The 13,315-nt window shown below is 36.8% G+C and overlaps 2 protein-coding genes across 2 annotated transcripts; one reads left to right on the forward strand and one right to left on the reverse strand.

Annotated features, from left to right (window-relative positions):
* Positions 1 to 143: 143 nt before the first annotated feature.
* LOC108138313 (armadillo repeat-containing protein gudu) lies at positions 144 to 3,043 on the forward strand. The gene is made up of 3 exons (XM_017260469.2): positions 144 to 932; positions 1,257 to 2,508; positions 2,903 to 3,043. The coding sequence occupies exons 1-3, from the start codon at positions 316 to 318 to the stop codon at positions 3,041 to 3,043; spliced, it is 2,010 nt and encodes a 669-aa protein (XP_017115958.1). The 5' UTR covers positions 144 to 315.
* A 291-nt stretch (positions 3,044 to 3,334) lies between these two features.
* On the reverse strand, positions 3,335 to 12,940 carry LOC108138314 (ras-like protein). Its single transcript, XM_017260471.2, has 7 exons — positions 12,872 to 12,940; positions 12,045 to 12,796; positions 4,972 to 5,102; positions 4,771 to 4,907; positions 4,552 to 4,710; positions 4,339 to 4,491; positions 3,335 to 3,852 (listed from the first exon to the last, which is right to left on the reverse strand). The coding sequence occupies exons 3-7, from the start codon at positions 5,078 to 5,080 to the stop codon at positions 3,424 to 3,426; spliced, it is 987 nt and encodes a 328-aa protein (XP_017115960.1). The 5' UTR covers positions 5,081 to 5,102; positions 12,045 to 12,796; positions 12,872 to 12,940; the 3' UTR covers positions 3,335 to 3,423.
* Positions 12,941 to 13,315: the final 375 nt, after the last annotated feature.

The following is a 13,315-nucleotide window of genomic DNA, read 5'->3' on the forward strand; positions in this document are numbered from 1 at the left end:
CAATTTTATACCACAAATTTGATGATGACCAAGTTACACAAATTTTACTTCATTTACTTACAGTTTATTAAACAAAGGGTTCCACTTCAATAAACAAATATGCGCTTTCAATAAAACGTAAAAGCAGCCAATCACTGCTATTATAATTTTGTTTGGTTACTTAGCAGCAGGCCGTATTAAATCAATTGAGTAGCCCAAAAATTCTCCCACACAAAAACACAAAAAAATTCCAATACATAAGTCAAACAATCTGGATTAAAGATACGTGTTTCTGGAATATAAGTGACCAAAATAGTTAAAAATCAACGCAGAGGGATGATAGTCACCAGCAGCGGAACTTCCCAGCATCGGGGACGAAAAATTAGGGAGCAATGTGGATCCTGTCCGAATAGGTTCTCGAAGGACAAACGCCAGGTAATCGCCGAGGACTCGGATACCACTGAGGTGGAATCATCCACGGATGAGGAGGATCGCTGGAAGGAAGTGGCACGGGCCTCCGAAATTCCGGCCGACTACTATAATATCCAGAAACTGGTGAAATACATCAAGGCGGGCAATCAGACAGCCACTATAGTATCGTTGTGCTGCTTGAAGGACTACGATCTAAGCACTCAGATCAACCAGTTCGCCATCTCGGACATCGGCGGACTCGAAGTCCTCGTGAATATCCTGGAGTGCAGCGACACCAAGTGTTGTTTGGGCGCCCTCACAGTTCTCTCGGATATCACCCTGAACATCGACATAAGGAAGACCATCGTGGATCTGGATGGCATTCCGCTGATTGTGGATATCCTCAACTCCTCGATGAAGGATCTGAAGACCATGGCCGCCGAGACTTTGGCGAATGTGTGCAAGGTGCGACTGGCCAGAAAGTATGTGCGCACCTGCGGGGGAATCCCCAAGCTGGTGGATCTCATCGACATCAAGTTAAGGTGAGTTGGCACAAAAGAAGAGGTTTTCAAATTAAAAGATAGGTTAGCTTCCTAAAAGTCGTTGTGTTGCGGGAAACTCAAAAAGTTTTTTTTTAATATTTAGAGCTTCGAAAATAACCACCACATTTCCGAAGCTTTAAATTATTCTTGTTAGATTTTGAATAAATGAGGAATATAAGTAAGTTTGAAACTGAGAACTTTGAAGCTTAAACGCTATTATATTATTATAATGAAATTATTAAAAACAATTGTTCAATCTTGAGATCACATTTATAGTTTTTATTTTAAAAAGAAATCCATTAGAATTTTGTGAATATTTTGCAGCATTTTAAAGACGCCGCGTGACCAATTGGGAGCAGATGATCTGGAATCGCTGGATATGACACGAGCTGGAGCCCGGGCCCTTTTTACCCTGGCCGATTCCAAGCACAATATGGAGCAGATGCGGAAGAGTGGTATCGTTCCATTGATGGCTCAACTTTTGAAATCCTGCCATATCGATGTGGTCATTCCCATAATGGGCACCGTTCGCAAATGCTCCTCGGAACCGAAATTTCAACTGGCCATCACCACCGAGGGCATGATCCCCGATATTGTGGTCCATTTAAGTTCGGAAAATACGGAACTCAAGATGGAGGGCAGTACGGCGATTTATAAGTGTGCCTTTGATGCGTATACCAGGGATTTGGTGAGGGATGCAGGTGGTTTGGAGCCTCTGGTTACGATCATAAAGGATAAAAACTTGAGGGATAACAAACCATTACTGAGGGGCGCCACTGGAGCGATTTGGATGTGTGCCGTAACCGATGCGAATGTCAAAGTTTTCGATCAACTGAGGACGGTTAATAACCTGGTGGCCTTGCTGAACGACGAGTGTGACGAGGTGTTGACCAATGTCACCGGAGCCCTGTCCGAATGTGTGCGGTTCCAGAGCAATAGAGAACAATTGCGGCAAGCTGGAGGACTGCCAGCCATGGTGTCCCTGCTCAACAGTTCACATGCACCTCTCCTGGAAAATCTAGCCAAAGGTTTGAAGGAGTGTGCAGAAGACCCGGAGAGCATGAGGATTTTGGAGGATCTGGATGCCGTCCGACTGATTTGGTCCCTTTTGAAAAACACCAGCACTAGGGTTCAAGCCCACGCGGCCTATGCCATATGTCCTTGCGTTCGAAATGCCAACGATTCAGCTGAGTTGGTCAGGAGTTTGGTGGGAGCCATGGAACTGGTGGTGGGCCTGCTAAAGTCCAAGGATATTATGGTTTTATCTGCCGTCTGTGCAGCCATAGCCACGATTGCCCAGGATCAGACTAATCTGGCTATCCTCACCGATCTAAGGGTGATCTATAAGCTGGCCGATCTTGTCCAGACCACAGATGATTTGCTACGAATGAATTTGGCAGCTGCTGTGGCCGCCTGTGCCTGCTTTGGCAATAATACGGAGGAGCTGGGTCGACTGCGCACCGTCACTCCCATTGTCACCTACATGACCAGCGACAATCCCCTGGTGCACCGCAGCACAGCCATGGCCTTGGAGAAGCTATCGATGGATCCGCAGAATTGCATTACCATGCACCAGGTGGGAATCTACTATCTTAACTTTTTCCGCAAAAAAAACTATAGCTATTCAATACTATTTTAAAGTACTTATTTAAACTTGGTTGAAAACGTTGTGTACAAGATCTTTTAGTCCATTTACCATTTAAGTAATTCATTATTAATTCTGAGTTAATTTAAGAACAAGATAATGGAATTACAATTTTGAGTTTTTAAGAGTCTTGTTATATATATATTAAACTTCTTTTTTATTTAAGTACAAAGTAATTTACCTAAATTGAATTAGTTTTTTTTATCATTATAAAATTTATTTGAATTCACAATAGATAGTTTGTAAGCTCAAAAATATAGTATTTAATAATATACAAATATTCAAACAGTTAAAGCACATTTATGGAATTTGTATATTATTTCAGAGTGGTGTGGTTCCCTTCCTGCTGGAGTGCATTGGATCCACTAATAAGGAGCTTCAGTTGGCCGCCGCTGGCTGTCTGAGGAATATCCGAGAACTGGCTTTGCGGGCTGAGGAATATCTGCTTAAAATCGATGATGACTAGTTTGTGCCTTATGGCCTGGAGTCCTGTTTTTAGCTTTGTTATGTTGAAAAATTGGTGTTTGACTAAATATATATGCCGATGCTAGCAATTACCTTGAGAATAATTTAGCTATTTAATAACTATTTTCAGAGGTAGCCAATTAAAATAAATTTTAAAGATAATTAAAACATACAAGGATTATTGAATCTATACCTGAAATTGTAAAAGTATTAATTCTACTAAGCTTAATTCTTTTCTTTTCAAAAGATCTTTCATTGTCTTCCCAAGAAAAAACTTGAAATGAAAACTTAATTTCCTTGACAATAACATCTAGCTATATATTTGTCTCTACATTTTGACTAACTAAGCTCGACCCTCCCTGGACTAAATACACATTTTATTTAATAACTGGCATTGCTGCCCCTGGTGGAAATGCTCATCCGTCGCTCGACACGATTTGTGTGTGGCAACAGGCATCCTGGCGGTGGATATCGCCATCTCCGCGGTCGGGACAACAGGGTTCCATCGGTCGAAGCCCGACTCCGGAAAGGGGCATCGATATCGCTGCGCGAACTGCTCAAGCTACTGCTGGTAATCTCATCCGTAGACTCCGAATGGTCACCGCTGCTCTCCTCCAAACAGGTGCTTCCGATGACCAGAAAGGAGCGACGACCGGCGCCCAAGGATGAGCCGTCGTAGAAGGAACAGGATCCCGAATCGGGGGTAAGCACTCCATCCGCATTGGCCACATCGCTCGTGGAGCGCTTGAGTTTGGGGAACTTGGTGAAGACTCGCCAGAAGCGAAACACATCGCGAAAGACGTTCTGCACCTGGTTTAAAAAGTATATAAACATACAAACAAATTTCAGAAGGTGCTACATGATTAAAAAAAAAAGAAAATAATTTTAGCAGTTTGCTTATTAATGAAATTGAAAAATTCTTTAAATTCTACACTTCGGGTTTGTTTAAGAGAGAATTAGTTTTTGGCAAAAAGAACACATTAACATAAACTATTTGGTTGAGCAACTATCAAAAAATCACGAAAGACAATTGCAATTGAGATTATTTAGTTATAAGAATTCAATAGGTAGTCATTTTGAGCATTTTGAAATTATTGTTAACTACTTTAAATTGGTTTTAAAATGATATCATTGAAATTAAAAAACATATGACCAAAATTAAAAAAAAAAATGTTTTGAAGAAGCATTTCGGAACCATATTGTACAAATAGGCATTTTGGGACCACATTGTACAAATAAGCTACTTTTCAAAAACAATTAGTTATTATAAAATATAGTCAAATAAAATTTGCTAACCTGATCCACGCTCTCTCTGACGGAAATCTCATGAAAACAGGCACAAGATAACTCCCTAAACCGACGCTGACCCTCCTCCAAGCTGACCATTCGATCCCCCGGCTGATCTGTCTTATTGCCCACCAAAATGACAGGAATATCCAAAGTATAGTCCTGGAAAACCGGGAGAAAATTAGAAAAAGCTGCGACTAATAATAGATTTAAAATACTTACTTTACTGGCTGAACCCAACTTGCGTCTTCGTTTGTTGTAATTAATGAGGAACTTTAAGCGACTGCACTCATCAAAGGAACACTTATCCGTGATGGAGTACATAAGAATAAATGCGTCGGCCCAGCGAATGTTGGACTCCAGACTGACGCCATCTAGTTCCTATAAAGAATGGAGTCTTTACAAACTTTCTTCAATTTATAAGCCAAATTTAAAACCCACTTGCAGCCGACCGGTGGCATCCAGAATGTCAAACTGAATTTGCTCCTTGTCCAGCGTCGTTTGGCAGGTGTAAATCTTCTCCAGATTAGGATCATATTCGCCAATGAAGCGTCGGGTAATAAAACGCACCACCATGGCTAAATACGGGAGTCCCTTCAGTTTGGTTTTTATTTTTTTGCGAGCTGAGTGTGGCAAACTCACCCGTTTTTCCCACGCCACTTTGGCCCAGGACCATAACCTTCAGCGTCTTTTGTTTGTTGGTATGCAGACCCAACTTGACCAGCGATGACTTTGGCGAGGTGGCATTCATGGCAGATACCAAGAACAATTGTCTGCAAAATATAATAAGAAAGTTAGCTTAGCGAGAAAAGTATGAGAAATCGGGTTCTTATTGTAGAACATCCATCTTTAAAATTCGTTTATTATTTAGATTACATATAAGACAAACTAAATTGATTTCTGGCATTTCACTATATATTTGATGCAGAGCTAATCCAATGCTATCCTATTTTTATTAATCATTAGCCTGCGCAGTTTGCATATTCAAACAGGTGTGCAAATCGTTTTATAATCCCTATCTTAAAGATTTATCTCTACACAATAATTAAAAATATATCAAGCATTTTGTCAAGAAAACAAAACGACCGAAATTTCGATTTCATACCAGGGTATGAAATATTTTCTGTTGTTTGCTTGGGTTTGGGTGTTAAGTCTCGTATTTCCGAGACAATATGTCTGTTGGGAATGAGTGACGCGACCTTTGTTGGCCCCGGATTCCTAATGCTGTTGTGGCTGGCTCTGGTCGTCCCCTTAACCCACATCAAATTTTCTTCGCACTAAAGAATAGGACTAGACCAGGTCACATTCTAATTTCGGCCAGCGACTTTCAGCAATATTGCATTCTTGCTGAACGTGAATACAAATAGAGAAATCTGGTACAGGCACTCAGAAAAAGAAGTGCTATTAACATTTTTGGAGAATTATTAAATTAAAATTAATTTGTTTAAATAAAAAAAGTTTCAAAATAAAAGCATACAACTTTTATATTATATTTTTTTATAAATATATACTGCAACAGTTTTTTTTTTAAATTTTATTTGTTGAATATATACATTGATTTAATTAAACATAAACATTTTTTTAAACATAATAAATTAAATGAACTTTGAAATCTGGCGCTGATAACTTCAAGAATGTGTGGCTTAACAAATTTAATTTAAGTTTTTAAAGTGCCCCACTTTCAAAAACCCAACAGGAACACTAAACAAAAGATGCTCGCTTGTATGTTTTTTATAGCCACCCATGAACACACACATTCACTTATATGTGGGTGGAGGAGTAGGAGTGCTTGTGCTTTTGATAAGGTCAACAATGTCAGACTACCGACAACTATGAAACATTTATTGGACACTTTCTGCGCTGTCCTCCAGAAGCAGGCGCAGACACAGAAAAAAGAGGGAAATGCAAAAGTCCTTGTGCCTTGTCATGGTCATTATTATAGATTAAAAGGACACTCCCTGACGGCCGATTAGCGCAGGATGTCAGAGGATATCAAAATATGGCAAAACTAGCAAAATAAAAACATTTACTGTTGAACTACCAACAAGTGATAACAATAAAAAATCAATTATCACTTTGCTCGAACGGCAAGTCACTTGCTCATTGAATGTCCTTCATTTGCGGATATCGATGGGCTCCTTGATGGTGGACATGTGTGTGTGAAGCTTGTGGCTCAGTTCAATGACACGAGTCAGCATATGTATTATTAAACATAACATGGGAAATGTTTCATCCTTCAGTATTAAATAGCTGCTGATAAATGTTTGCTGATTAAAAAAGAATGTCATACACACGGGATTATAAATAGCTTTTGAATATAATTAATGACTCTTTGGCCAAAATTGGAAATAGTTTGAAAAGGCACGGAAATTACGTTAAAAGTGAAAGCTTTTTGAAAAAAAAAATTTAATTTGGTATAAGGAATTATAAATCCATTAAGCTTAATGGTAAGTTTAATAGAAATTAAATTACAACAAACTTAAGCTTAAAGCTTTAATATAATAATTTGATTCTCTTTAAAGCAGTACTGACTCTATTATTAATTATATATTTTCAAAAGATGCCGCCAGTTTAATTACAATCTGGGAAAGATTCATCACTGTTTATAAGTAATTAAAACGTATTTTCGGTGAAAGAATAATTGCACAACTTTTAAGGTTTCGCCGAGCACCAAAGGTATTGAGTTGTTGCCAATTTGTAGACAAAGTGAAACAAATGAACTCGCCGGCCACCTGGCTGTGGACCAAACTCAGACCAACTTAACTCACCTCACCTAAAACTAGAGCCAGCCCATTGAGTTTTCTCCGCTCCAAGTTTTGCTGCATAGATTTTAATTAGCTGGATTTGAAACTCAAACACTCGACGGTGCGTGCTTAATGAAGCGTTTTCCCGCTTTCCTGGTTTTCTATTCGTAGCTCAGAATCCCATTTCTACAGCCAGCTACCCCATCGCCATCGTGGCGTATACGTAATGCCCAGCATCAAGTGGTTTTGAGGTACGGGCTTAAGGCTGATCCGGAAAGTTTTGGTCTGTAGCCAGACGGTTTTAATCCCCAGAAGGGGAAAACTTTTCTCTTTTCCTGCTAATTTGTATTTAATTATACATTTGGGGGAAAATGCTCTTACAAGGAAGTCTCGCCGCCATGTTTTGGTTTTCACACGCCCAAAAGTATGCTATGAAACTCGTAAATTTACAGTATTATCTTTGTCTCTCCATTTCACTCGCTATCTCACACTCCTTTCTATTTATTTTTTATTGCGCAGAAAATCTTTCGCAAATTAGAAGGATGATGAAGCGGTCCTTGAACAAGAGATGATTTAAAGGTGAGTCGACAAAGGGGAATGCACTGAAGTAAGGTGTAAGGCATCAGCTCGAGCGAACACTAATGAGTTTCCGAGAATTTGAAAAAAAAAAATAATTTGGGGCATTCGCTGTTTTACAATATGGAGGACCAATAAAAGAAATCAAATGGAAACGATTGGTTTCCGAGGCAATGTTTGAAAAAGCTTGGTTTTCTAGAAATAAAAATAGTCAAGTGTTTGCAGTTGGAAAAACAACAAGTATGTATTAAGTGTCGGATAATTAAGTGTCTGAGCTCTCAGTTTGAAATATAAATTTTTCTGCGAAATAAATTGATATGATTGAAATTAAATAATAGGGGGGTTGGTTGATGTATGGCTTTAAATTGATTATATAAAAATGCTCTTGTAAAAGTCTTGACAAAGATAATAAGGACAGTCTTATGGGTTAATTTTGTTTATAAAAAATCATATAAAATAATTGGTTTGCGACATGGACTTAACATTGAATTGTAAACGTGAATTTAATGCACTTTGTAAAAAAATAAACTCTTTGTGTACTCCATAAAAATAAAATAGTAGTTTTTGAGTCAATCCCAAAACCTTTTTTTTTTGTCAAAATTGTAAATTTTATATTATGCAATTCAAAAATTTATAAATAAACAACTCCAGTTTCGCCAAAATCATTTACGGAACTATGTAGAAAAAAAATAGATATTTAAACACAATTTCCTAAAATATGTAAGACCTACTTAAATTAGGTATATTAAATCATTAAAAATTTAGGCCTTAACTTGTCTTACTAATTAATTTGCCAACAAAAGAAAAACACTTAGGCATACTAAATGAACTCACTCATATGCCAGAATTTGTACTGCCTAAAACTATCTCGCATTTGCGTATCAAGTTCCTGCCATCAAAAGAACAATATATCTACAAGCTAATCTTTCATCGCCTAATAAACTAAGTCCAACCCAACGAGTATCCCTTATGTCAGGTAATGACAGGACACTCGCATGTGTGAATAATCAGGACGTCGACCGGACCTTGGCATAGGCATTGAAAATAAAAACACCAGGAGCGAGACGATGAGGTAAATGAGGACCTGTTGGGTTGTTGACCTGGTCGTTATGTTTACCAACACATGCCGCTTTATTGCGCACCCAAAATAATTCGAGGCTCAGACGAAGATTGAGTTACTATACTATATAGTTTCGGCCACCCTGCCCCTATTTTTCAACACCCCTGAACCGCCTTCCTCGCCTTTTCGGGGGCACGTGTTAGGCAGTTGTGGCTGTCATCGCCCAAAAGTTGATGTTGATTGGGTTGATGAGGATGATTATGCCGCTTGGACTTCCACGGAAAACAAATCAAACAGCCCAGCCAACAAGTGGTTGTTCTGGAAATGAGGGGGCGAAGTGGAGAGGTGCCGTTTGGGTTGTTGGCACTATCAACCAATTCCACTTTCGGCTAAGGTCATGGGAAGTGCGCCACTTGCCAGCCGGCCCATTGTTGATGATTGGAGTTGCCCACTCCACAAAGTCTCGATGCCACAGCCCCACCACTTTTTCCGCGTTTTTTGCTTGTCATTTCATTTTGGTTGCTGTTCGATAGCAAGTTAACATGAACCGCACTTACAGAGGCAGAAAAAATATGACCTTCGTCACAAAACTTACACTTTTGTGTAAAAAAATCATTTTTGAACTTTTATCTTATAAATATTTTTGTAAAATACGCATAATAATTTCTGGATTGTTGTATTTTAAATTTTCATATTTAAGTTTGGAGTCTAGATACATTTTAAAAACAACTTTAAAAAGTTTCGTATTCAAGCAAGAGAGGTTTCCTATCAAATAACTAATGTTATATTAACAAATTCTCTAAATAAAAATTTTTTCTTAATTATTAGATATTTTTAGTAATTATTTTTATGTTTCCTGTAAACTTTCTTTCACTGTGCAATAAAGGCGAATGTTGCCATTGGTTTTTCTCTCACTCACTCTGTTTGTTTTGCTGTGCGGCCATGAAATTGAAAATGCGCTAAAATCGTTGGAGTTGGCGGTCAACTTCCTTCACATAAGTATTCACCTTGAGTGGGGCTTAAATATATATAAAAATAAATCTATGAAAAGAAATTACATTTTCCCTTTTGTTGGAAAGCCATAGACGCAGACATTGCTAAGTCAGCCTTATAAATAAAAGTCAAGCGTCATAAATGTTTTTTTAGTTATGCTCATAGAGGTTTTTTTCTTGTTGACTGAGCACCAATTAAATATACATAGACGTTGTTTTGTTTATCAAGAAGAGGTAATGGTCAAGGAGTGGAAAAAGCTCAAAAAGGAAGAAAAGATTAAAAGGAAAAGGATTGAAGGACAAAACTTAAACAGTTTTAAGCTGTTTGATATATAAGATGGTTCTAAAGTTGTAGGGGACTTTGAAACGAGTAAAACTTTAATAGGAAAATAATGAGGAACCTAAGAAAATTAAATAAAGGGCAAGCTAAACACTTAAGGTGGGTAACATTTTATTTATTTATTTATTTGTTATTATTTTAACAAAAATTCATTTTTCTTGCTTCTTGCTTTTAAAAATAAGTTGAATGAAATACAAATACAATTTTCAAAAGAATTTTATTCAATTTTATTTTTAAAGCTCTTCTCTTTTATTTTTTCTAAAAAAGTATGTATTAGTCAACTTCAAACGGCAACCATCCATTGCGCATAATTATTATCAAATTTTGCTGGCTTTTATCTGTTTATTTCCAAGTCTCTTCAATTCCAATAAAAATGGGGTTTACTCATAAATATCAATGGAATTTATGAGGACGAACAGCCATTCGCGTTGGAGAGCACCCACAAGTTGAAAGAAATCTCTTTAGGCACAGACATTCCTTGCCACATTTGCCACTTGTCGTAGGCTGAGATGTAAAATATCAATAACTCATGGAGCCCCATAACATGTTATAACCCTAACCCCAACAACAACAGCAACCCAACCCTTAACTTCCAGCTTTCTGCTCTTTATGATCCCCATCCTCATAAAATTCCCATGCACTTGTCGTACCCACTCATTGTGTCAGTTGTTCGGAACGATGAATTATTTTTGCTACCCTAAAATAAAGGGGTATTATTGTTTTCTGAGCAGCAGAGGACATTGGGTAAAATTATGTTTAAAAAATTCTCAAAATTCTTATGTTTAAATTATTCTCAAATAAATGTATTATTTAAATATTTATTGTATATTGCATATGTAATAATAATAATTATGATTGATTTTGAAACTTTAAGGTGCAAAAATTGTTATAATTTTTGTGTAGTGATATCTATGTAGTGATTAATATCATTTTTCTAATGTTGTAAAAGTTTAAGTTAGTTTTAGAGTCTCAAACATATTTTTGTAGAGTATTTCTAAAATCTGTTAACTATAGTATTCCCGATTCGATTATTTTGCGGCTATGGCGTTTGTCATTATTTGCTACTGTCTCTGGTCGTGTCTGCGGTCAGTTTGCAATAAAACGCTTTTATTTGTGGTTTTATATCAAGAACCACAATGTAAGAGCCGGCCGCCACCGCACTTTAGTATTGGGCGCTATTAACTAGACACTTTATGAAGGTGCGAGGTGGGCCAAATCAGCAGGAAGGTGTTAAGACCTCTGATTATGCTTTGTTGATATAATAAATTTTGCTACGTTGTAGACAACTTTCCCTCATCGAATGCCCAAGAAAGTGATTCGAGATAACGCATAGTGGATCGACAAATAAAACGAAATTTGCATTTCACTTATGCACAGACACGCTGGCGACCTTGGCGCCAAATTTAAAACATATCAAACAAACAAATCAAAAACAGACAGAAAGAGATGGAGAGGCACACCGCAATTTGTTTTATTTCTGAAACCAATTCAAAGTCAAACAGTTTTGCACAAGACTTTTTTTTTGGCGGAAGTGGCAACAATCAAAGCCAATTTAAATGATTTACAAATCAAGAGAATCGAGAAATATATGCACAAAACCATCAGGTGAAAAGTTATCGTCCACTGGCGAGACATGAGTCAAGGTCGACTGGAGCAGCAAATAATAATTGGGCATGGGCGGAACACATAGGGGCTTTCAATTAAAAAATATTAAAAAAAAAAAAAAAACATCACTAACAGTAAGTTGATTTCAGTTTCTAAAACCTGTTTATTTAGGACTTTTGTTGACGTTAACCCTTCAAAAAAACAGTTTACTATGCCCCTGCGCCAGACATAATTGTTTACAAACTAAGAAACAAGCTGAAAAACACAACTTTTGATTTAATTTATTATGTGCTTATGAATTTTCCGTTTGCTACATTTGCTACAAAGTTTTCTTGAGTTTTATTGCCATAAATTTGTTTTTTTTTTATTTAGTTGTAACAATAATTAAGTATACGCACCTTTTGATGAAAAAAGATTTTGTTTTCCTCAAAAAATATTATTTTGTTCCGGTATATTTTTATGTTGCTTTGGAAACCATTTTATCATGTTATATTTCGGGTAATCTTTTCTTAAAAACTTTCTGGTTTTTCTTATTAGAATTAAGTACGCACTGATAAAAAAGCATTTATCAAAAACGGTTAAATGTTAATTGTATACATATATTTTTGGCAAAAGGTTGTTTGTACTTTTAAATGGTTATTTGTTAAAAGTTTGCTTTGGTTAACTATTTTCTTTTGCTATAAATGTTGCATTGTTTAGTTATTATTGTGTTTCTTTTGTTTTTAAGCGGTATAAATTGTTTGATTCATTTATGTGTAATAATTGTAATGTTTAAATTAAATTATTTTCTTCGTTTAAAGTAATTTGTTTTTATGATAAAAAATATTTTACTATTTTTTGGTCAACTTTTAGTAGAGGTCTTATATTTCTTTATTTATTTTCTATGATTTTATGCTTATTATTTTATTGGTAAGTTTGGCGAATTGTTGACACTTTAGCTTCCTGTTGCGTATTAAGCTGCTGGCTCGTAGCAATTATGCTTTTATATATCCAACTAGTACCGCTGCCGATGCCATCGAAGTGGGTTTATTGCGACGCAATGCCGACCGATGCGTTGTCATTGTGAGGCAATAATAAAAAACACACGGAGTCCGGTTCGCCACCCAATTTTCCGCCGCCTTTCCACCTTCGCAGCGGTGTTGTCAAAGCGCTGGCGATATGTGGAACCAATTGTAAAATGCAAAAGAGTTCGTCAAGGAGGTAGGTGCACTTTACACACACTCACCCACAACGCGAAACAACAACTCGACCGCTGCGCTGCCGCTGCTTGAATGAAGCTTCAAAAGTTTATAAACAATCAGAAAGCGCGCGCAGTGTGCCAGCAACATGTTGGGAAGCCACAAATGTTGCCAGTTGACATGTTGCTGGTGGGAAAAATACGTCTAGAAATCAAAAAATTGTTAAATATTTAACAAAATTTAAAAAATATTTAAAATTGTATATATATTTTTGTTTTATGCTTAGAGGAAAATAGTGTACATTCCACTCGATAAATAAATATTCTTAGTGAGTAAGACATTTAAACTCTTGGGATTTCGGCTAAAATTAGATTCATTTAATGTAGCGACTTTGAGTTTAATAAAAGTTTACAAAACTTCCCCTAATTTCTAAATATAGTGTTGTTATCATTTGATGATAACAAGTCATTGACAAATGAGTCATTTTGTAG

This window comes from Drosophila elegans, unplaced genomic scaffold (genome assembly GCF_018152505.1).
Source record: "Drosophila elegans isolate 14027-0461.03 unplaced genomic scaffold, ASM1815250v1 contig_814, whole genome shotgun sequence".
NCBI classification, from domain to species: domain Eukaryota; kingdom Metazoa; phylum Arthropoda; class Insecta; order Diptera; family Drosophilidae; genus Drosophila; species Drosophila elegans.